General features: G+C 36.6%; 4 protein-coding genes across 14 annotated transcripts in view; all 4 read right to left on the bottom strand.

Annotated features, from left to right (window-relative positions):
* Window positions 1-78: 78 nt before the first annotated feature.
* Window positions 79-6,343, bottom strand: cflara (CASP8 and FADD-like apoptosis regulator a). 6 transcript variants are annotated; one of them, XM_043252824.1, is made up of 11 exons: window positions 6,200-6,273; window positions 5,240-5,325; window positions 4,571-5,128; window positions 4,283-4,388; window positions 4,065-4,200; window positions 3,418-3,464; window positions 3,252-3,306; window positions 3,062-3,114; window positions 2,868-2,946; window positions 2,206-2,692; window positions 79-1,916 (listed from the first exon to the last, which is right to left on the bottom strand). In XM_043252824.1, exons 3-11 carry the CDS (start codon window positions 4,876-4,878, stop codon window positions 1,790-1,792), a joined length of 1,398 nt encoding a protein of 465 aa, XP_043108759.1. In that variant the 5' UTR covers window positions 4,879-5,128; window positions 5,240-5,325; window positions 6,200-6,273; the 3' UTR covers window positions 79-1,789. The 6 variants fall into 6 exon arrangements, with proteins under 6 accessions (XP_043108759.1, XP_043108756.1, XP_043108758.1 ...); XM_043252821.1 differs by having other exon boundaries at window positions 2,868-2,985; XM_043252823.1 differs by having other exon boundaries at window positions 2,868-2,985; window positions 5,240-5,316; window positions 6,200-6,240.
* Window positions 6,344-6,544: 201 nt separating this feature from the next.
* tmem169a (transmembrane protein 169a) lies at window positions 6,545-11,296 on the bottom strand. Its single transcript, XM_043251511.1, has 3 exons — window positions 11,066-11,296; window positions 10,571-10,892; window positions 6,545-9,533 (listed from the first exon to the last, which is right to left on the bottom strand). Exons 2-3 carry the CDS (start codon window positions 10,806-10,808, stop codon window positions 8,899-8,901), a joined length of 873 nt encoding a protein of 290 aa, XP_043107446.1. The 5' UTR covers window positions 10,809-10,892; window positions 11,066-11,296; the 3' UTR covers window positions 6,545-8,898.
* A 603-nt stretch (window positions 11,297-11,899) lies between these two features.
* On the bottom strand, window positions 11,900-15,715 carry pecr (peroxisomal trans-2-enoyl-CoA reductase). Its single transcript, XM_043251392.1, has 8 exons — window positions 15,554-15,715; window positions 14,575-14,708; window positions 14,233-14,398; window positions 13,997-14,078; window positions 13,795-13,891; window positions 13,370-13,480; window positions 12,434-12,545; window positions 11,900-12,328 (listed from the first exon to the last, which is right to left on the bottom strand). The coding sequence occupies exons 1-8, from the start codon at window positions 15,663-15,665 to the stop codon at window positions 12,300-12,302; spliced, it is 843 nt and encodes a 280-aa protein (XP_043107327.1). The 5' UTR covers window positions 15,666-15,715; the 3' UTR covers window positions 11,900-12,299.
* Window positions 15,716-15,972: 257 nt separating this feature from the next.
* map4k3a (mitogen-activated protein kinase kinase kinase kinase 3a) overlaps window positions 15,973-24,359 on the bottom strand; it is a 52,975-nt gene continuing 44,588 nt past the window's right edge. For all 6 annotated transcript variants that reach the window (XM_043252255.1, XM_043252252.1, XM_043252256.1 and 3 more), the window contains 15 exons: window positions 23,493-23,658; window positions 22,759-22,856; window positions 22,150-22,191; window positions 21,877-21,961; window positions 21,670-21,749; window positions 21,430-21,490; window positions 21,054-21,171; window positions 20,910-20,968; window positions 20,460-20,563; window positions 19,288-19,456; window positions 18,539-18,607; window positions 18,300-18,392; window positions 18,031-18,101; window positions 17,527-17,582; window positions 15,973-17,386 (listed from right to left, as the gene is read on the bottom strand). In XM_043252255.1, the coding sequence (XP_043108190.1) occupies window positions 17,299-17,386; window positions 17,527-17,582; window positions 18,031-18,101; window positions 18,300-18,392; window positions 18,539-18,607; window positions 19,288-19,456; window positions 20,460-20,563; window positions 20,910-20,968; window positions 21,054-21,171; window positions 21,430-21,490; window positions 21,670-21,749; window positions 21,877-21,961; window positions 22,150-22,191; window positions 22,759-22,856; window positions 23,493-23,658 (1,359 nt within the window). In that variant the 3' untranslated portion in view covers window positions 15,973-17,298. The remainder of the gene's footprint in view (window positions 17,387-17,526; window positions 17,583-18,030; window positions 18,102-18,299; window positions 18,393-18,538; window positions 18,608-19,287; window positions 19,457-20,459; window positions 20,564-20,909; window positions 20,969-21,053; window positions 21,172-21,429; window positions 21,491-21,669; window positions 21,750-21,876; window positions 21,962-22,149; window positions 22,192-22,758; window positions 22,857-23,492; window positions 23,659-24,359) is intronic.

The raw sequence follows: 24,359 nt of genomic DNA on the forward strand, positions 1-24,359 counted from the left end.
TTTCTAAAATATGAACACAGTATTGCTTTATTTAATGAAATACATTCAAATCTTTTCTCACACAAGATATAAACATTATTTAACAGTTTTTTTGTTTTCTTTTTTATTAGCTGAAATACTGCATCACAAAAGGCTTCCAACCTCAAATTTTTGTTTGCACTTCACTACAAACAGAGAAAGAACAGTAAAGCCCGACCTAAGTTTCATATCTACAGAAAGCTATATGGGGCTGTGACAGAAGAGAAAACAGATCTTACTGTTGTACAGTCTCATTATGCCGTATTTGTAGTTTTATCGTAACTTCTTGTACCTTCGTACACTGTAAGCAATGTGGAATTCAAAACCTTTCTTTATTTACCGTTTTGCCGACCCCCGGTGAAGAGGAAAATATCCTCTTCTCATCCTAGTAGATGCTGCCTACGTAAGCAGTTTTATTTTCTTGCTAAAACAAATTAAGCACAAATGTCTAGAGCATGTGTACGTTTTATGTCAGAAAATCAGACATTTCAGTCATGAACAAGATTGATTCATCAAATCTTTTCACCGGATGTTGACTTTTTTTTATTTATTTTAAACGCAAACGTATTTAATAACGGATCATTTTAATGTCACTGGTATTTGTAATTGCTAGTTATGGGAAGTCAACCCAATAATTCTTTTGTTATTGTATTTAATCAAAATATTTGTTGTCTTGCTCTTTTTGCACGTTAATGTTTCAATGCTAGTAACGTTAGAGGGCTTGTTGACTAACAAGACAGATGAAATTAATGAAAGAAAAAGACAAAAACGCATTTTTATTCATAAGGGACTTTGGGTATATTTTTCTCTAATGGAAATTTTCATACTAGTGATATATACTTAATTCATCTTATGATCTGCTAATATACAGCATTCAGTAATGAGGTTGTATACAAAAAAAAAAAAAAAAAAAAAAAAAGCCCTCTGAAGGGGGAACAATCAATTATATAAAGTTATTTATATAATTATATATTTTATAAATTAGATTATTAATGTGAAATTACAGTTGTTACAATCTGGTTTGATATAATACATTTACAAAATCTACACGTTTAAAATATTCTACATATCTCCCAAGTACTGATCAGCCGGAATTGAATCATTACTTCAAGTTAACTTTAACAGCCCTTTATGCTCCACTCTGGAGATTAAAGACAACTCCAGCCTACTGCTACAGTACATCAAAACGGTCCAACAACAAGGATATATTTGTTATGATGTGTATATAGTTTTGTGTAGAAGGAAGAAATTTTGTGGATTACAGAACAAGATACTCAAATCTCAGATCTTGCATATTAAAAATGTATTCAATACACACACACGATTAATACTACAGCAAGATGTAACTGGACATTTAAGAACATATGAAAATTATGACAGGAGGAGGAAAAGCTCTGCAACAAACTTGCTTTCCTTGCAACGTTCATCTTTGCTTTGGAGGATTTTGTCATTATTTTTTTTTAAAGCTGCTCTGAGACTATGTGTTTTCAAAACCACTATACAAATGAAACTTCACATAGCCGGACTAATGACTGAAGGTATTAAATTATTTAGCAAGGCGCTAGGAATAGAGAACTTTGTGTTAGCTGCCACAGGAGGTGAACATACACAAATAAATAATAATAATAATAATAATAATAATAATAATAAAAAACATAAAACGCAATGATATTTATATATTATGGCAGTATTCAGCTATACTCTGACTATTCCTAAACTACACAATTCCAGGAATTGTGAAAGTAGTGTGTGTTGTCATGAACATTAAGTGTTACAAATAAAGTTTCTTGTGTAATGTGTGAGAGAGTTGAAGGTGGTACTCATTTTCAGGATTTTGCTGATTGTGACCAAACACGTATCTGTTCACCTCAGCCATGATTTCCAATAAAAGCATCTTTCTGCAAATTAAAAAAAATAAAACCAAATATGGATATTTTCTATACACTCTATATACACTTTTTTTTACAGATACTCAAGCATTAAAATGTCAGATCACAAGCAATAATAAATAAGACAAATGAGCTCATCTCATTACATATTCCCCGTGTTGCGTATTAAAATCTTACATAGCTGAATTTAAAAGACTTTTGCACGTGATCAAAAGACTACTGCAAGAAAATGTATCGTTCATTCTACTTTCAGCACTTTTTAAAATGAATCTCTTTTGATCATAAACCGTGAGCATACCTCTGTCTTCCCTTCAGAAAGGTAGAATGTAACGCACGCAGGTAAACAGACCAGTGGTCAGACTCTTCCAGCAGCTTTGCCTCTGCTCTGCACACGCTCCAAAGAACATCTGCCGACACCGGGATAGAATAGTAACGTGCTGGTGCATCGGTCTCAAGGTGTTCATCCATTGAGGGGGTGTTTGAGACTTCTGTGGTCCTGTAGATCTGGGTAAAGAACAGTTTGGGTTTACCACATAGAGAGGGACACTGGGTTGGGCAGAAAAGCTGCCTGAGGTCCTCCAGCCTGATGCCAAGGCTGCCAGAGTCCGTAGCCAACAGATGAGTGTCCGTGCCCCTGCTGATGATGCAGCAGACAAAGAGATTGACCCCCTGGAGGATCCGGTTGCGGGTCAGGTTTTCCAAGACCTTCTGGGTTTCTTTTAGACCCAAGAGAGAGTGAAAAATTACCTTGAAACCCAGACACATGAATGTCTGATTCATCATCTCTGAAAAGACATAACGTAGGGGTTTAGATGAAGATTTATTTTAGCACATTGAAGAGCTACAAATAGTGTTCCCTTTTAAAAGTAAAACCCCCCAAAAAACAAGGTCATAACTGATCATGTTTGTTATTTAACTCTTAATACACACACTCTATATGACACATTATGACACACTTACCTCCATCAAAGCCAACACAGTCAATGATCACACACAGCCCCCTCTGCTCAGGATTCATTTCATACTGCTCCATCAAAGCCTGGCAGACATACAGACAGTGGGAGGAACGTCTTATAACCTACTAACCATCAGAAGAGATAATAGGCTTTGCCATGATTACTATTTAAGCACTAATTAATATGCTAATTTCTTGCCTGTTGATGTTGTGACCCTGTTTCTGGCACCGAAAGCTTCAAATTTTGAAAGTCTAATAAGAAAAAAAAAAAGAAAAAAAAACGTGCAAGTCTTACATTTTATTCAGAGGCATATAAATATATTTAAAGTGTTATATACACATACATATAAACATATATACATAAAAAATTTTAAAAAAAAAAACCTCACCTTGAGAAAAGTGTGGTGTTTCTTTCTCTTGTTGAACAGAAGACGCAGGAGTGAACTACAATGTAGTAGATAAAAATTACAATAATTAGTAAAACTAGCTATCATGCAACATACTGTATCGATCTATTTGATACAGACATTTGTTTCCTTAAAATCCAGTTCTTACCTTAATGAGTTTCTGAGCTTTAGAGACTGCACATGGTACATTTTCACCTGAAATGGTAATAAATAAATGTTCTAGATTTACTTATGTCTTAATTTTTTAATAATTATTTGTTTAAAATATTGTTCATTCACGCTTCTTAACTGGTGCCATGAACAAAATCATCTACAAATGTCAACCATGAGTGCAATAGGTTTTTTTTTTTTTTTTTTTTTTAAATTACAAGTTAAAACAATTCCTAGCTGCAGTCCAATCAACAAGCACACAGCAAATCTGCAGAGAACTAGATTTCAATGGGTGAAAGGCTATTTGCATTCTTAATAAACTTAGTGCAATTATATTATTAGCCTTTCACTGTTATTTCCACACAAGTGGACCGTTTTGTTTTTTTACTTTAGTCAATCAATATACAATTTCTGACGTAACAATAGATTCAAGATTTTTTATGTTTTAAGTACAACTTGTATCGAAATGTTATTCTGACACGTTCCAAGACTGTGCAAAGCAGAAAGAAAGAAATGTATTTCAATGTAGGCCTCCATACAGAAATTGTGGCGAAACCCCTTCACTAAGATAGGATCTCATGAACTTTGCAAACTTACGCAATTGCCCTACTGACAAAATTCAAGCAACAACCGAAAGAAACTGACCTCTATTCTTGTAGGCCTGAATCTTTATGACAAGGTCTAGTCTTCTAATGTTTCTCAAACACTGTTCAAGCAGGTCTAGTTTATCACACGATAGTTCATCTAACTTCTCCAACTCCACCACCACGTCTAGAAAGCTCTACGAGAAATCAAAATGAAACGAACATGAAATAAACACGCACACAAACAGACAAATCGCACATTTTGGCATGTTGTCTTACGGTAGCTCTAGCAAGTCTTTCTTTGGGAAGGGTTCTGCTCAGGAGAAATAAAAGAGACTGCAACTCCTCTTTTTCTAGGTTTTCGCTCACATCGGCCATTAGAACTCTGTATAAAAGAGATCAATTCGAAATACACAGGCTTGTGTGGGTGAAAATAACATTTGCGGGTATTTGAGCTCGGGTTTTTCCACAAAAGAGCGTGCCTCATTTACCCCCAAATCAAATGTCACTTGATTCTCATAGAAAGAAATATCTTAGACACCGAGGTATGCTATTAGCATTAGTTACCTGTAATCTGAGAGGACAGCTCCCTTCTTCAGAATACTTTCTACCTGTTGCTTGTTGGTATCAAAAACCTTCTTCAGGATATCAAAGCGCTTCATTCTGAACATGAGCTCCATCAGCAGGGCATCACCAGCCCGAGCTTGACCTGCTTGAGCTTGTGCCTGTTTGGCGAACGCCAACAAAGCTCCTCTCAAATCTTTCACGCAGACGTTGTTGAACAAATCTGTACAAAGGTACAGGAGGGTTTTACACTCCTCTTTTTCAAGAGATGCAGTCACATTGTTGACCATGTTAGAAAATCCATCCGCCATTTCACTGTATGATCCTGTAGGCTATAGTTTGGGTCATTTTAAACGGTGGGAGTGTTGAACTGTATCACACATTTTATACATCGGTTTGTTTGCTTAGGTCAGTGAAAAGTGGGGAAATTAGTATGTGTCTTTTTTTGGAGCAATTATTGAATGAAAGTTGCATTCATCATGATAGCGGGGGGAAAAAAAATCCACTGTAGCCTCATTCATCACATTCATGTAGAAATCAATAGCCACTTTGGATTTAGATCTGTAAAGGACAAAGCACACACACACACACACACACAACATTATGTTTTTTTTCTCCCTCTCTCTCGATCGGTGTGAACCAAAGGAGGACGAATGCAAGGGTCTGACATACCTGACATGTCAACGTCTTTAATTTAGAGAACAAAGAGTGTTGGTGGTGGTGGGGTTGCCTCCGGACAGGCTTATCTCCTGGTGACACTAAATGAAAAGTGAAAAAAAGAGAGAGGAAAAAAAAAAAAAAAACCTAAGATAATGCAATCACAAATCAAGCCATGCCTCTGATAAATATCAATTACCTAGATATCCTCAAGAAATGCATAGCACATTTAAAAAAAAAATTATATTGTACTTTAGGGTGGATTAACTTGCTTGGGATTTATTTTGTATTTTGGACAACAGTCACGATTTTTCCCGTACAGATTCTTGGGATTTATAGTCGCGTTTCAAAAGCGAAACAAGCTTTTCTTTAAACAGAATGCAAGGGGAATCCCGTGAAGCGCACAGACGTTCCCTTCCAGCGGGATCGGATCAAAAACCCACGCACATTCTTTTATGCTTTACATCAGAACTCCGATACTCGGAACGGTTCAAAGAACCGGGTTCAAAAGAGCTCGATCGACTCGTTGCACCGTGAAAAGATTCAACCGATTCAGTTTCACTGAAAAGATCCGACTCAAAAGAATGACTCGAACAAAAAGACACTGGCCTTTTAATTAAACGAGACGTGTCCAAAGATTAATTGGTGACGGGCGCAGAGTTAAAAGCTAACGACCTTAAACCGCCGATAAAATAACGCTCTAGCCCATCCGAAAAGCACAAAATAAGCAACTACGTAGCGTTAAATGACCTGACGTCGTGCCTCAAACAATATACATATTCTGCTTTTAAAACTACTAACGTTAGATCAAATTACCTTTGACTGACTGAACGACCTTTCACCGGGCAACTACGCATTTCATTAAAACGGTACGAAAAGCCGATATTATAAACAAACGTTAATTTTAACTATTACGATATCACTAAAACCCATTATTACAACTAATACGAAGCGAGACAGGGGCGTTTTCATTACCGTTGACTCCGTGTGACTTCATCCCTCCGTAAAACGGCGAAAAAGCAAAAACGAAAGTAATAACCGACAAACTCACAAACAAGCCCCGCCCTCAAGAGAGGGATTCTCCCAAGAGTGATATATAGCCCATTCACGCGCGCTTATTCACAGGAATATTTTCTTTTCGTTACACTTAATTAGCGGTGATTCGGTCACAGACCGGTTGAATTAAGGAGGGTGAAGGGAGGGACCGCTGCTGACAAGCCGAGATGATAATATTTGTAAAAAGGGTTCGGTAATTATACAGCACCGTGGCACACCTTTTTACGGCCGCGGGAGCTGCACAAAAACTACACCACTGAGAGAACGAAATCTTCTTTATTACAAATTGTTGAAAACGGGGAACACAGCAAGTGCGTACTTGTGGAAACCAAACATTATGAGAGTTCATGCTGTAAAAACAGTTTGTGCTTTGAAACCATGTTTACAGATAAACAGGAGACAGTATTTCATATGATACACAATAGGCTATTTCGTGTCGTTCAAGTGTTTGTGTAAAAACAGGTCAACGTCTTGTAATATGAGCAGCCTGATGAGCGCTGGAAAAGTCCCAAAAGATACACGAAAAGCAATAATCTCTTGCGCAACTGAATGAAGCTAAGATTGCAATTGCTTAATTAAAAGTCAGTTTACCTAAAGGCTGCACATCTACAGGTAAGATACAATTTGAGGGCTTTTAATAACCGCATACTTTTTTTAGTACAGCCCTTTTTGATTATATATTTGTGAACATTCTCCAGGTGATTCAGATCAGATGCATAGATCTCTGCGGCTTTATATAGACTTTAAATCAGACCAAAATTTTAACAAATGACAAATCATTCCTCTCGTGAAAAGATTCCCACACACTAGGAGCATTTTAGTGAAGCACATCTAGAAAAGTGTACTACAGAAGATTTCGTTAATACATTTTTGACTCTATAGTCTTTGTGAAAAAGCAGGTGGGTTACCATGGGAAGCTTGTATTTAGTAATGTTACAGTAAGCCTAGATAAACAACAGATATAGCCGAAAACGATGGTATATGAAGAAGAGATGAGTGTTATAAATCATACTTCAGAGTTTAAGTCTACTTGGTTTTAATTTTTGAGATGCAATTTGAAAACCACACACTGTCCCATCTGAAATAAATGTACTGTCCAGTAATCTGCCAATTTCTTTTTAAAAGGTTTTTTAAAATGCCAAATGATTTTCTGGGACAGCGGAGCCATTTTCTTGTGTGGAAAACAGTCTGGTTTTTAATGGCTGACATCCTTGTTGAACACTATTATAGCACCATTGTTGTTACACCCGTAGAAATACAAAGCACCGCACTGTTTCAAACACTAACACAACAATTCAATGTGTTGGGATATGGACAGAATACATATATTTTTTTAAAAAAAAGTATACAAAGTGTAAAATCACAAAGTGTAAAAGTTCATTTGCCTGCTTGGAGAGTAAAATGTTGCCGTTGCTGAGGTGTTGATTCAAGTGAAAACGTCGCTCGGACCAAGAGGGGAAACATTTTCTGCTAATCAAGTATCATCAAAGAGCGTGTGTAATGTGTATTACCCAGGCCAAAGGTAAATATGTAGCATACGTCCGACACAGAAAGCACATGATAAATTGTCAAAAAATGAAAGGCATTTACTTCTAGTTTCAGTATCAGATTCTTTACTGCTGTACATAAAAAAAACAAACACATTTAATAATTTTATGCTACTCTTCTGCATAGAGGAATCTAATGCTTTGAAGCATAAAGTTGCCTTTAATCACCATATCAGAGCCAGTGTTACTGATCCTAGTCTTACAAGATATATATCTGGGAAAAAATGTAGTCTAAGCAAGTAAGTCTTTGGATAAAACCTGGAAGTATGAAACCGAATTAACCTCGAATGCTCTGAATATAAAACATTACCTCAGGCTGAACCAAGTGATTCAGATTAAGGCTGCAGTTCTAATCCCTAAAGTTTTTATTTTAATAAACATATATGAGAAAACCTCTTTATTGAATCACTTATGCTCTAAAAGTTAGATAAGTGTGAAGAGTAACTGCATCAACAACATCAGTGTTTTTGTCATTCGTCTATATAGCATAGATTAAAACAATTATTTCTTATGTGATATTTTGTGATTATTTAAATGCGATATGGAAAGATAATACGCTGAATCTTTTTTTAGAGTAACTTGACTATTTCAGTTTCTTAAAATTTTACAATAAACTGCCAAAATGCAAGGCGTTTCACGGATGGTTCCCTAGCAGTGTGTACAAGTCAATGAAACTGTGCAAAATAAAAGGACAAGCTCACCCAAAAATTACAACTGTCATCACTTATTCACCTTCATGTCATTATTGAAGTTGATTGGAACCAAAATGGTTTAGTTACCGACGTTCTTCAAAATGTTTGGAACAACACAAGGGTTAGTAAATCATGGCAGAATTGTTATTATCGAGTGAATTATCCCTTAATATCAATGCTCTGGCTTGACGGCAAGCTAAATGCTGTCCAAAGTGATTGTGACTCATTTTTATGTTAAAAAGAAAAATCTTGACTGAAAAGTCTGGAGACCTATCTCGAAGTCAAAACGATCTTCAGCATGCCACAGATGCCATTAAAAGAACTTAAGTCGTATTAACCCAGAACATTCCTTAAATCAAAAAGTTCAATCTTTTCGAGATCACAAAGTAGAAGTGTGCTCAACATCTTCCATCCTCTTCGCCTGGAGGGTCCCGGACAGAGTGTCAGAGTCCAGCAGCTCAACTACATTATATGGGGCACAGTCCTCCAGCCCCAGCTTACCACACATCCACCCACAGAAGCCCTTCTCCAGGTCCCTCACCGCCAACCACCACTCTCCAAAAACCCAGGACAGCTGGGTCACGGCGGCGTACACCCCCATACAGACACACAACGCCATGATCAGCACCGGATACAACAGAATGAGCAAGGGACACACCGTAATCTTGTGCAGAAAGCTGCGTTCCTCATTGTAAACCAGGAAGACGTTGTACCAGGTGAGCGTCCCGTAGTAAAACGACGTGATGAAGGAGAGAAGGAAGATGAACGGGGAGCAGGAAAGGCTCCAGAGGAGAACATGAGGGCCCTGGCTGACCCCCAGTGCACAGGGTTTTTGCTTGGCTTCCGCGACCCCGTCACACTCTGCATCTAGACGCTCTTTGGAGCGCGCCATGTCTCTCAGCTCTTTGTCGGTAAGCGTCATATAGATGTCTACCATTTGGCCTTTCCGCTTTCCCCTCGTGATGGTGCCAGTCAGGGTCACGAATCGGCTGTCAGGAGGGATATCCTCTTCTTCTGTTAATGAAAGATAAATGTTGTGGAGGATATTGCATGAACAAAATATAACTGTAACATATACACACACACATATATATATATATATATATATATATATATATATATATATATATATATATAATATAATGTTGATTGTATGGGAAAAGGTTTCCCATGAAATGGTTTAAATTAATTAATAATTACACCTTTTTCATGACTAATAATGTACTGTATTTTATTTGCATTTATTTAATAAAATGTATTAAACATTTACTGTTCAAACGTTTGGCATTTGGTGTATTATGCTCACCATTCATTTGATCAAAAATACAGTAAATAATATTGTGAAATACTATTACAATTTAAAATAACATTCATATTTTAATATATTTTTCATTTATTAATGCGATGGCAAAGCAGAATTTTTGTGATGTATGATACACAATGAAATTATTCTAATATATTGATTTGGTGCTTAAACATTTATCATCAATGAAAACTGTCGCGCTGCTTAATATTTGTTTGGAAACCGTGATGCACTTTTTTCAGGACTCTTCGAAGAATGAAAAGTTTAAATGAACAGCATTAATTTAAAACAGAAATATTTTGTAACATTTAAAATTACTTTTACATTTTTAAATGTAATAATAAAATAAAAAAGACTTGCCAAAAATTTTTTAACAGTAGTACATCAGATGCACTAATGTTTCTAATTTCAAGACCTTTTCTAGGACCAGAATACATAAATATATGTTCCCTAATATTGCATGATTTTTCCAGAAGTAAATCTGTCAACCAGAAGACTGTAACTCAATACCAAGATAATTTCAACTGATCTGCGAGGATAAAACATAAACTAATGTCATGTCACATTTAATATGAGGGCATTTGCTCATGGTCTCAATCTGCTGTTTTCTGGGCAGAAAGCTCACGTGGTATGGAGCTGGTGACATCATCTGTTTTAACCCATTACAGCAAACAAACAAAAGATGAATTTCACAGCTCTTTAACAAACATCACGATACAGTGCGTTCACCCCCAGATTTCATGTTTACCTTCATCAAGTGGAGGGCTAAAGCCTCCATCCACATCCGCAGAGGTTCCCTCCCCAGCATCCTCCACCTCCAGGTCAGAGCGGTAGATGATCTCTTTCTTTTTCTTTTTCTTCTTCCTCCTGGTGCTGGTTCCCTCCTCCTCTGCTGACCTCTCAAGCGTGTTCACCGGGGTCTCCTCCGTCTCCATCACTCCCTCCAGCTCCAAACCAGTGAGCTCTCCGGACCCCCTATCTCTCATGGCTGTGTGCGAGATGCCTGTAGATGTCTGTTTACAGCTGGACACACCTGCTTGGTGTCAGTCGCCCTTGTGAAACGCTTCCTTCTAGAATGAAAAAAAAATCACAACAAATCACAATATGTATGTTACTTTGTTTTGTTTTGCATTGCATTGGAACGCATCGCATTTGAGGACCTGGCACCGCCTGAAGTCACACCCCACGCTTACTATCCGCTGTCGTTTTAAACGATACTGATGTGGGAATGCACGGTTCTTACCTCGGATAAATCCCACAGCTGATGCATGCAGCGGGGGTCGCTTGCGTGTTCAGTTGGTCATTTTCAAGCGCTGACCACGTGTAAACATTTTGGCGCTGGGTTTATTTTTTTTCGGACAGTGCCACGCCGAGGACAACGCACCCCCTCGCGCCGCTAATGCCATTGTTTGGCCAATCGCCGGCTCGATCAGTGCGCATGCTCGCGTGCTCGCGTTATGCGGCGCTCTGCCTAGCAACCGGCGCTCTGCGGGGAGCCTCAATTTTTAAACGAGTTTCGAGTAAGATGCCAGAAAAAAAAAAAAAAAAAAAAAACGATGAATCATTTATTTCCCCTTGCCACTGAACTAAAACCTGATTATGATAACCATTTTTTAAAACAATGATTTTATATTTTACACAAAAAAAAAACCCACACTGCCATGTTTGGATATCACTCATTCATCATTTAATTATTGGCATTGGCATTTTGTTATGTTTTGTAATGTTTAACTCAAGGGGAAATAGTGGAACAGAGTAACAGGGGCCCTAATTGCGTGCTGATAATCCATAACATTCACACGTCAAAAATTAAATAGATTTACAGTTATAAAATTTACTATGGTACTAGGAGTATTATTTGCAAGACTCAGTTTTACGACTGTGAAAAAGTGAAATGTTGGTTGTTTGTCTAGCAGCTCGTGACCTCCCATGTTAGGCCCCCCGATCAAAAAGGGAAATGGTTTGGTCTTGTAGTCCAGGTCTTTTGGTTAATTCAGCTTGTGGCACAGAAAAGCAGTCTCATACTGCAAAACAGAATGTATTTGCAAAAAAAACCAAAACATTTATACTAAAGCAATGGCTTGTATTTCTATTGTTTTATTGTTATTTTTTAATACATTACATACCGTCTGTAATCACCTGGTGGTAACTGATAAATGTTGCTTTTATAAATCTTACAATTACAAATGTTATATTCACAATATCATACTATTACACATATTTACACGCTTAAACACAGTTCTGCGTGAACTATTAGAGCGATGATGCTGATAATGAAATTCAGTGAGCAACATTCAGAGGCCACAGTCAAGACGTGTTAAAAACAAAACAAAAAAAAAAACAAAAAAAAAACATTTGTGGTCCACCCACACTGCGATGAAGAGCAGCTGTTTGACGGTCTAGACTTGTTTTGTTATGATTCACAGCTTGGATTTGGTCTTGTCCATGATTTCTCTCAATATGTCTGTATTTTCTCCCTATGGGGCTGGAGGCCAGGCTGTGTGATCTGATTAGAGAGGCAAAGTGAAACAGAAACACACTCGAATAGTCAACATCCGTTTTTCATTTCAAAACAACGATAGAAAGAACGGTCTGACTGGAAAGCGGGCACCTGGTATTTCCCAAACAGAGTGGTAGAGGCTCTGTCCTGCATCGACTTTCAGGGTTGCTCCAGTAATGTAGCCGGCAGCCGGAGACAGCAAGAAACATACGGCCGGCGATATCTGACACGATTAAGGTAAATATTTGAACCTCATGTTATTTAAACACTCATTTTGTTATTCTGCATGAGCCTTTTGCAATTCTATAAAGTGTATATGTATGATATATATATATATATATATATATATATATATATATATATAGCCAGAGCTGGGTAGTAACTTATTAGAGGTAATCTGGATTACGCAATTAGTACTTGTAATTAGATTTAATTACATTTTAAAATACTTGCAATTTGAGTAGTTATTTGATTACATATTATGAACACAATAGCAATACTAATGCTCTTTAATTCCTCTTTTTCATTTTTAAATAACCTACCATATTAGACTGCACAAATTCATGTGATTTATTATTTACTCAGTATCACATTTGCATGGTTCTCTGATGCCAGTTAATCAACACATGACATGCAGCTAAACAAACACTACATTTCATTTTAGTAAGCAGTTTGTTGTTTTATTAAATTATTATTTAAAATAAAACCCCTGCAGTTCCTTTACGACCCCCAGTTTGGGAAATCATGACATAATGTAAACGCTTATTGCACTTCATGTTGTTAATTGCAACAAATGGGATATATTTTCTCACTCTCGGCTTTGCTTTTTTCAAGATTATCCTATTTCAATGAATGTGCACAAACGAGTTAGGTCAAAAATAATCTAAAAGCAGTCCGATTATATTCCCTAAAATGTAAATGCAATGGATTACGCTACTAACTACAATTTTTCTCATGTAATTTGGATTCAATAATGTGTAAAAAAAAAAAAATCTACCCAGCCCGACATATCATATATACATTTAAAACAACATTATGATATGATACCTCCTCAGGAACACCGAGTCTTTTAGCCGGACTGAATGGCACTGACATCTTAAACATTGTTGGACCAATTTCTTTGTAGTTTTCCATTGCAGTTTTGGAGATGATAGTTCCCTGGATTCAATAAACACAAAACAAGCGCACATGCACTGTTTATGTGGTATAAGACCTAGTGGAAGTTTACACTGAATTTTGCATTGCGGTTGATTTAAGAATGACTTTACAGATAATAAACACGTGGCTTTTTAGTAAAAACGTATTTGGGGCCACAATACTTTGGAAACAATTCCACGCAAGGTGATTTTCCCACATTTTTTATGCTTATTTTTATCCAAAGCAACATGCAAATGAGGAGAATATTGTAAATCAAGCCCTTCTTCTCAATGTCCCTGATTAGCGAGCACTATCCAATACAAACCGGCACTAACCGGAGCCACAGAGTTGATGCGGACCCCTCTGTCAGCCCACTCAATGGCCAGGCTCTTGGTCAGGTTGTCCACCGCCGCTCTGGCCGCTCCTGTGTGCCTGTCATAAATAAGTGTTAAAAATGAAAAAAAGAGGATTTAACCACCCAAACAATTTAAATGAACACATCATATTTTTATTATGTTGTTATAATGTCCAACTCACGCCATTCCAGGGAAACCCTTCCACATGTCTGCAATGATGTTCACGATTGCACCTCCGTGATCTTTCATCCACGCACTGTACGCTATGAATGAAGAGCAGGAGTTGACTGAGCAGCCTTTGAATTTGTCAGGCAGAATCGTCCACGTCATTTCAGAAATAAAGTGTCGAATTTGCACATTACGATCAAAACAAACAGCAGATAAACTGCACGTCTCCCATTGCATTTTACGCCGAACCTTCTTTGCAGCATAAGAAGGTTCCGTTGAGGTTGGTGTCAATCACAGCTTTCCAGCCTTTTGCGCTCATCAAGCTGACCGGGCTGGAAAACTGCCCACCTCCATTATTCACCAAAAAGTCAATCCTTCCATGAAGTTTCAGAGTGGAGGCCATCAGGTTCTTCACCTGTTAAAAACAGGAGCTAAACCATCAGACCACATCTACCACATGCTGCTATTACCTATAAACAGGGATTTTCCAGCTGAAGAAACCTTAACAAAACGAACACGCTAAAAGCAGAGACTATTTTCACATACTTTTCTGGCATAAAGGTGTGAAATACAAGATTACGAGACGGTCACCTCTTCTTCATTGCGGATGTTGCACTGTATAGGGGTCACTTTAGCTGGACTGGATGGGGGGATTTTCTGCATCAGCTCTTCAGCTGCTGACTCTAGACGCTCAAGCTTTCTGGAGGATATGACCACACTGCAACCTACAACATTTGTGCATAATAATATTCAGTGAGGGGTTTTTTCATAGTTTAAGTGGAAGATATTTATTTAATAGTTAAAAGTCTGTTTATGCTACTGAATAACAAAACTGAAGTTAACTCACAATGCAGAGATTAAAAACAGAAAAAGGCAGAATTGCAGTCATTTGATGTATTTTTTCATGATGATAATGATTTTAGTTTTTTTTGCAAATGTGAGTTTATATCTAGCAAAATTTGCAAGTTCTAAATTCGCAATGGTCAGAAAAAAGGCCAGAATTGTGAGATAAAAAGTCACTGTTACTTTTTTAAAAATGTTTTATTCAGAAACAGGCTTTTTCTCATGCACTTCAGTAGCACTTACACCACACTTTACAGTTTTACAGATATACATATCTTAATTCTGGAGATGTCTGATATATGATTCACCTGATTTACTCTATCACTATATTATTCCTTAAACATTGTGCCTTTTTTCGGCTGTTAATAGTATTTATTTATTTTATTTATGAGGTAATAAAAAAAACTATTCAAAATCATCATGTATAAAAAATCTTTATATATGAACAAAATGAATAAATACTATTAAAACAATTCTGAGAAAAAATTATAATATAAATTGTGCCTCATTTGCATATTTAAACGTAAGAGAAACGGAAATCATAATCTAAAAACATCAAATATATCGCATTGATATTAATTATATATGTAAAATGTGAAATTGGATATTTTATAAATTAACTTCAGTTACTGATTGCTTTGAGTGTTGCTCAATATCTGGACTAAAGTTCACTGCAGTCCGCATCTGAAGAATAAATGCATCGGTAAAACTCCCAGTAAACGCATACCTAACTGTAAGAGCTCAGAAGTAATAGCTTTTCCTATCCCAGTCGCGCCTCCCGTCACAACTGCAACTTTGTAATTGAAAAGACCTGCTTTAAAAACACTGGACACAGCCATGTCTGTGACGAAACGGACTGCGAAGCAAGCAAGAGTCTGCCGAAACGTTTTCAAATAAAAGTCCTTTTCCGGTTGTGTTGGTAGCTTCCGGTTCCGTGCAATATGATTTTACGAGTTTTTAAATTAGGAATATTTACGCTTAATTACTATGATAACTAATTATTACTAATGCTTTTTTAGGAAATATGTTTACATATGTTAAAAGCAATCTATAATATGATATATAATAGAGAACATTACATCAGTGGTATGAAAGTATGGACGTAATAAGCTTAACGTTACAGTTATAAATAACACGCAAGACGTCTCAGTATGTAAAACCATGTGATTTTATTTTACAGTATGTACATAGACACAAAACGAAAATTGATTGAATAACCGTATTACAATCACGGACAAAAAAAACTAGAGAAATTAGGGATGTCCTTTTCTTATGATGGAACTTCCTTTACTCTTTAACGACCGTTCTAAAAGAGCGATTTAATGCCAGTCCATGTTAGTCTCAACAAGTTTACACCGTTCACAGCAATTTAAAAATCCCAACATAATCTGCTAAACAGTGTACAGCACTCAAATCACAAACAAACAACTCATCCACATAACAAACCTGTGAACTCAGTCTTATGCTAATGATTTACGGGGCAAGCTAAGTTGACCCGTGTAACATCAGCCTCGCAGTCTGATTGATTTAAAACCACAAAAGAACATCCAAATGATTTATTGCTTATTAGGATTATACACGTATACACATTTAGAAAAAAAGTGTATATATCTATATGTTATTATCGGCATGGTTTTAAACATACACTTACATATACAGTACACATCAACATTTTAATAACCTTGTGCAAATTGAGTGAGCGCATACCACAGAGTTAAAAACAATTATAAGGGCCACTGAATTAAAAGTTGCTCAATAAAAACACCATTCGGCTTTATATAAAAAGATTAGGTTGTACAATAAAAACAAAACAAAAAAATAAAATAAAAACAGCAATGTTAAGAAGGCAAGTCTTGGAAAGATGGGCACTTCAGCTTTGTGATTCCTAAACTATTGCATATAAAAAAAAATTATCTGGCCCTAGAGGTCATTTAAAGTAGTACCCAGCATCTCACAGTCCTTTACAACAGCCAACGCTGCCACAAACCTGTACAACATAAATGTGCTGATATCTACACAACCAATACAAAGATTATGACTCAACAATACTACGTCTGTATGTACATGAATTAAATACGTGTCTTCAAGCACTTGTGTGGTTAGCGTCAAATGTGAGCAGTGGCCAAAAACAAAACAAAAAAAAGTCTTGCTCGGGGGAGACAAAAAAAAAAAGAAAGAGTATGTGATTGTGTGTGTCTTTCGGGTAAAAAAATAAATTAAAACTGCTAGAAGCCAAACCAAAACAAGGCCTCTGAAGCAGGTAAGGGTGAAAGTGCATACTGTGGTGACGGCCAGCTTTTCTCTACTCTGAGACCTTTATATCCATTCTAGCGTTCCTTCGTGCTCTCAGCGGCTCAACAACAGTATGTCTGCGCTTCTTCTGAGAGGTGGCCATCTCATCGGGCCACATGAAACTAAAGGCTCTCGGAACGTTGCATACATGTAGTGTTTTTGTCCCATGATGCATTGCGGTCAGTAGCTGTTTTCGTGGCCAGCGAGGATGTAGAGATTGCTGTGTGCTGTGGGGTTGTCTGTCGGTCGGCTTTCCAAAACCACCACCCTGTAAAGAACGACACAGACACAAATACAGATGACCCGATGCCCTTTCTGCATACATATGACCTAAGCTACAAAATATGGATTGGCACACCAGCAATAAAGCGTTTGATATTAATTACATAACGGATTGCTGCTTCTCACCTGTCTGAACCTAGCAGCCTGAATATCCTGGAGCTGTCGGAAATCTCCTGTGTAATCTGGAATATAAAATGCGGACAGAATAATGAGATTGCACAATACGTATGCCATTTCATTTGTTGGATGATGACCTTTTTGGTTTTTCCTCACACTGCTTCTATGAAACGTATGCCTCTGATTGATTATGTTTAAAATATAATCAACAGTATATTTTACCATAACAATAATATTGTGATTTAAAATGTTCGCTGTTGTACACTACAGTAAAAAAGATAATAATGTTATATAGGAAGATTATTGTGTATGACATTTAAAACTGCATTAAAATACACACACTGTTGTACATATACACGCACGCACACAAACACTCACAATTTTAGGACTATAAACTTTAATATATAATTATATTCTTCATATTGCAATATTCTTGTAGTGTTTGTTTGAGGTTTTCTGAGATATTACTGACAGGCTGTATATTCTCTCTCACATAAATATAGCAGGACTTGCCTCATTGGACTTGAAGCTGCGTCCTTGCATGCCATGCCTCCAGAAGGCCAACACACTGTCTTGAAGGCAAACTAAGAGGGATAGATAGATCCAGAGCATGAGAGAGTCATTAAAACAGATTTAAATCCATTTTTTTTTTTTTTAAGTTGAACCCTGTGCCCATACAAAAGAGGTAAATGTGACTGAAGGCTAACCACTAAATACAGTGGGCTCAGAAAATGGAGATATATGTACTTGAAGCCGCCATGTAATGTACCAAGGTCTCATACCTATTGATTCAATCTGGAAGTTAAAAGTCAGTTCTGCTGAAAGTTTTCGACTGGACTTCAACCGACCTTGCAAATTTACAATCTTAATGCACCCTTCAGAAAAAGAAGAAACGCTATTAATACATATCTGGTTTATATATATATATATATATATATATATATATATATATATATATATATATATATATATATATATATATATATGATGCATGTATCTGTTATTAATGTTTTATACTTACGATCTAAGCAGACTAAAATTGTATCTCTCTCCAGCTGGGTCACATGGATCACGCAGCTCTGTGGGGTGTCTGAAATAACAACAGCAATTTCTAGATTTTCGCATTTCTTACAACAACAAAAAACTATTAAAAAAAGAGATAAAAAGCTAACTTAAAAGTAAAAAATATGCATAAACAAATAACAACAATTATGTAATTTATTAAATTAATATTTGTTAAAACACTTAAATCTGTTACATTAAGAGATAATGGGTCTGAGAGTTGTCACCCTTGCACTTTAATTTTAGAATATTTTGAGTCTCCCCTCCCTCCACACACACACACACACACACACACACACGTCCGATGAGAGAAAACAATGGCCGTTTCTTAATATGTGTTCTTGTAATTGAGAAACGGCCAAAGTCAATAGTTGTTGATCTCCAGTAAGTAAGGCTATCAAAGCTAGTTTATTCACTTCAACATCGTATGAAGTGATTATATTCTCTTTAATAAAGATGATGGCAATGTATTTTTCAATAAGTCCGCAATGTTAGCTATAATAACATCACTTGCTAGATGGAAAGGTCTGGCAATTGCTAGTCCAAACCAGCCCACACTAACTGCGTTTCGAGGAGATCCCTTGGCAAAAACTAAAATACACTTTTTTAGGGTTGCTTCAACCCGTGGCCATGAAAAACACCCCGCAGTAAATTTGCCCACCCAACAGTTTTTTGCCCCTGAACGGTGCCATGTTTTCAAGTACTCACCAGAATCAAACCAGTTGGAGGTAGAGTTGGGGTTGAGGGTCTCAAACCGCACCACCTGGTTGAGCTCCGTCCCTTTGCTCACGGCTATGCAGATGAGAGGATACTGATGTTCAGGAACCACCAGCATCTCAAACACCTCCAGCGGGCACGGCAGGGGGAAGTCTATGCTCTGCAGGGAGTCGGTGCTTCATTTAGAACAGTGTGTGCATAAAAATGCCAAGTAAAGCAATTTTAATTACAAGTCTTAAGTAGAAGATCAGCAATTTTAGAAGCTTAAAAGAAGCATGAATAGGTAATGTGGACTGCGTGCTACATGCTGCTACTAAAACCTCGAGCTAAATACATCTCCCATGGATTTTAGCGTAATGCTAATCTGCATAGACTCGGTAACAAATCTCATTGTCCCCTCTGGAAGTCGCACGTGATGGCCACATATTTCATTGAGGATGTCCTGTTTAAGAGTAATGACCATTAAGAAAATTGACTGTAATTCATTAATTGTGATGCTTAAACTACTGAAAAAACTGAAATGAGGCAGCCTCAATAACTATGTTTTCATCCACCCATATTTTTGGGGATATCGTGATAAAAAAACAACAATACTAGATAGAAATGCCAAGATGCACATAAATTGTAAAAATGTGCATAAAAACTTGTGCGCTCAACTAAGCAGAGGAAATTTCTCGTCCGGTAAGAAAGCATGCACATAAAGTACGATGGAAACACCTGAATAAAATACTTATAAATGCACGTAAAAAAAGACGTGACACTGCGATGGGAGAGCATAAAACTGGATCGACCAACAGACCAATCTCATTTCACAGCATCTGAAATGCTAGTTTTCATAAGAAAATGCTTGAGCACAGTCTCGTCAAAGTGCTTCATTAATAATCAACTCCCACAACTGCAATCTTAAACAAAATGGTTAAAAAATTAAATAAAATGGCCGTCTTTGGTCTGAATGCTCGGAAGCCTGTAATTTATTACATACAGTGCTTTCTCCTACACTGCAGTAAATGAAAGTTTTCTTAATGTCATTAAGGCGCAAGTTAATCAGGAAGTGACAAATTTGTCACTCCAACTCGCTGGATGGAAAAGGTGTGCAAATGTTTTATTATATGGATGGAAACAGCTAATGATGCATGTTTCGATGAAGGGAGACAGTGATTTACCTTGACCAACATGAATTTCTGCATGGGCTCCACCCACTCAAACAGAACAACACTGGACTGAAACGCACCGCACAGGTACTTGTGACCAGTATATGGATTCCTCACTGAGAATAAACAAGGAGACAGATGGAAACAAAACACAGTATAAAACATTAAAAAAAGCCTGTTTCTTCGTATCAAAGTCATCTGATTTAAACGGTTGCTTCAAACGAAACTGAGATACACAATCATTTAAAAGCTTTGAAAAAAAGATGCTTTCATTCAACAAGGGTGTATTAAATTGATCAAAAGAAACAGAAAAGACAATATCAATGTTTTAAATGCGCTCTATTTCAAATAAAAGCATTTTGTGTTTCCACAAAAACATGAAGCAGTTTTGAAATACTGGATGCTTTAAAAAAAAAAAAAAAAAAAAAGTTTATGCATACAAAAATGACGGGATCTACTCACCTACACAGCACTTTTGACACCCTTTTGTTTCAGGGATCTTCGTGGACACTGAGAATTTCCTGAATTTCAAATAAAAATACAAAATGGAATATTTACACTTTTGACTACTGGTCACATACTTAAGCCTGAAATCTGAACATTTACCTGGGGATTATTTTGTCAGGCAATTTATGTGTTGGTATGGCAACAGGGAGTTTTTGCATTTGTCGAGCATGTTCAAATAGACCCGTCAGACTGTGAGAGTACAGATGACAAGCTTTTCCTGCCAAAAAAAACAATTTCGGGAAAAACAAAACAGGGAAACAAGAATATGTCAGGTAATTTTTCAACATATAACATGTTACTAAAGGTTATCCCTTGTATTATTATCACATTGCGAGCACTGTGTTCTACCCTGTAAAGCGTGACACAGAAGTAAAAAAAAACACTAAAAATTGCAGCAACCATAAAAAAATTTACTCACTCTGACTAATCTGTAATCTGATAAGCTAAACCTGATTTTTTTTTAAGCACAGCTTACCGGATATTGATAGCAGGCTGTTGCTCATAACATAGAGCCAAGTACATCTCCTGGGGAAAAGCTGAGAATGACACAAAAATAGCTTTAGCACAAGACAAAAGCACACCGCACTGAGGCAATAAAAGGATATACTTCACACCGAGTTTTCCAGACTTTTTTTTTTTTTTTTTTTTTTTTGCTACTACTGTTATGTGGGAAAATTAACATCTTTTTGAAAATATCTGAAAAGTAACATCACACCTGTTCCATGGACGTCTCGTGCAGCTCGTTAAGGTTTAATGTGTAAATGCCTTCCTCTGCTCCAAATATGAGATACTGGTCTATAAAAAGCATTACCGGGGAAGAACAAAACAGACTTAGAGGTATCGGCAAATACTTCTGTAGGCAATATTAATAGTTATAAGAGGTTAACATTTCAGATTGGGCAGATCATTTTGACAAGCTCACCTCGTGTGTCTGGGTTGATCCATGAGGTAGCGCAGTGTATTTTTAATGGGCAGCCATTGAAGACTTTAGAGAAACATGCTCCCATCTGGACATGGAAATACAACACACTGGATAACTCAGATGCAGCCGAATAAATCACTGCTCAGAAAGTTAATACACGAGAAAACAAACAAAGCTATCAAAAAGAAAACACACATCAATTTAAATAAAAGTACAAGTAATTAAGGCCCAGTACAACGCCATAGAGCTGCACAAACTATGATGCCCACTTACATGAACCTTTGGAGTGGGTGGGAGACCATTGCTGATGGGTTTCTGTGGAGAAAAAGAATAAATATAAAATTACAACTAAATAAATTTCACCACAGATTGATAGATAAATAGGCAGATGTAATATGTAGCAATAATATCATTATTGCACTGTTGTTTCAACTTGAAATCCTTTGTTACGCCGCTGACATTACATTTTAAGTTAATTCAACTTGACATTTAAGTTATTTAATGTTAATTTAAGTAACAACTGGAAAATTTTAGTTGGCTAAACTAAACATTTTAAGTCAGCGAGGTAACAAAGGTTTTCAAGTTATAACTTTTTTACAGTGTGCTACATATGATTCAATTTGATTGTACGTAAAACAAATATGCAATAGCAATGTAAAGTATTTACATATATTATGTAATAACTATTAAATTCATTACATAATTATCACAACTTAATTTCTTCAAATATCTGATCACTGAAGACATTAATGTGTATTAAAAAGTAAACAGTAAAAGTATTTTTGTATATATATATATATATATATATATATATATATATATATATATATATTTTTATACATATTATTATACATATTTTTATGCAGAAAAATGAAGCCATACTGGAAAATCTTTCTTGTCCTTTGGTGTAGGAACAGCAGGGGGCATTGTGGACTGTCTCTCTGTTGAAGGCGAGTGTTCAGATGAGCTAATTCCATTGCCTGTGGGTAAGAGAAGACACCACAAACAGTTTAGTTTTCCGTTTATAAGTCTTAACACAATGTTTTTACATAGGTATCCAGAAAAAGGTGCACACTGATCACGTGCAAGGAAAATCTTCTTTTCATCTACATACAGTTAAAAAAGTTTAGCATTAGCAGCATTGTTTGCAAACGCTTCTATTTATAGCTTATTTACGACACAAAAACAGACAAGCGTTATGAACCCGAAAACAATGACTGCGACATTAACTGACAGGAGAACAATAATTTGACAGGGAAAAGAATACAAGGGTGGAGCGGGTGACTCATGATGTCTTCAAGTGGGTGTGTGACATTTTCACATGCCAACACTACTGACGCTATTTTTCTTAGAAAGGGCAAGAGGGAAGAATGACATGTAATCTCACTACAGGGCTATCTAAAGTAAAAACTAACAATGGAGAGGATCGGAGACAGGTTCGGTGACTGGGGTTGAAACTAAGTTTAAAAGGGGAGGGCCTGTCTTACTGTCTCCTTCCTCATCACGGTCTTCCTCTTCGTCAAACGAGACCTGCAGCCTCTCGTCGAACTGACTACATATCCCAGCATCCCCCTGGGTTTCCCAAGGGCCACATTCTTCCCGACTGGTCTCATTACCTAAACTGCTGAGCTTGTTTGCGGGCAGTCGAGGAGGTGGAGGTCGAGGGGGTACGTTGGTGGATGATCGAGCCGGGCTTTCAGGCTCCGGGCAGCGCTTTATAGTGCCCTGGTTACCGTCATGATCGACGGAGGGGCTTTGATGCGGTCCGGGACTGGGCTTTGGCTGGAAATGGCAGAACAAAATTAGCAGCACACTACCTTGTCAGATCAATAATGTGATTACTAAAAAAAAAAAAAGTGGATGCAAAAAAAAAAAAAAAAAAAAAAACACCTAAAAAAAAAAACTAAAAAGCTGTTCACTGATTTCCGATAAGCTTGCTTCAAGGCAAAAGAAAGACTTGGTTGCTCAAAATAAATCTGCTAATCAAAGCAACACCTCAACACACACTTCCGCTAATAAGTTCAAGTTGATCAAAAATGCAGTAAAAAAAAGTAATGTTATAAAATATTGTAAGAATTTAAAATAACTGTCTATTTTAACCAAATTTTAATTTTCACCATTTTTTATTTTACATCACTTTTAATGTCATTTAGAAATTACTTAAATATGTTGATTTGATGCTGTAGAAACATTTATTATTATCCATTAAAAACACTGATGAATGTAAAAATACAAATGTTTTACATTAATATGCAGTAAAATTCTTTACTGTCATGGTTAATCAATTGAATGCATCCACACGGAATAAAAGTAATAAAAAAAAAATCATACTGACTTCAAACCTTTGTTTATGTTTTCAACAATAAAAAGGTTAATTGAAAGTGCCTCTATTATAGATTTTTGAGATGACCTTTCATGCAGTGTGTAACATCCTGCAAAGTTTTAAATCTGAAAGTGCATCATTTATATAGTTATTGTATCTT

The sequence above is a fragment of the Puntigrus tetrazona genome, chromosome 11, assembly GCF_018831695.1.
Source record: "Puntigrus tetrazona isolate hp1 chromosome 11, ASM1883169v1, whole genome shotgun sequence".
NCBI classification, from domain to species: domain Eukaryota; kingdom Metazoa; phylum Chordata; class Actinopteri; order Cypriniformes; family Cyprinidae; genus Puntigrus; species Puntigrus tetrazona.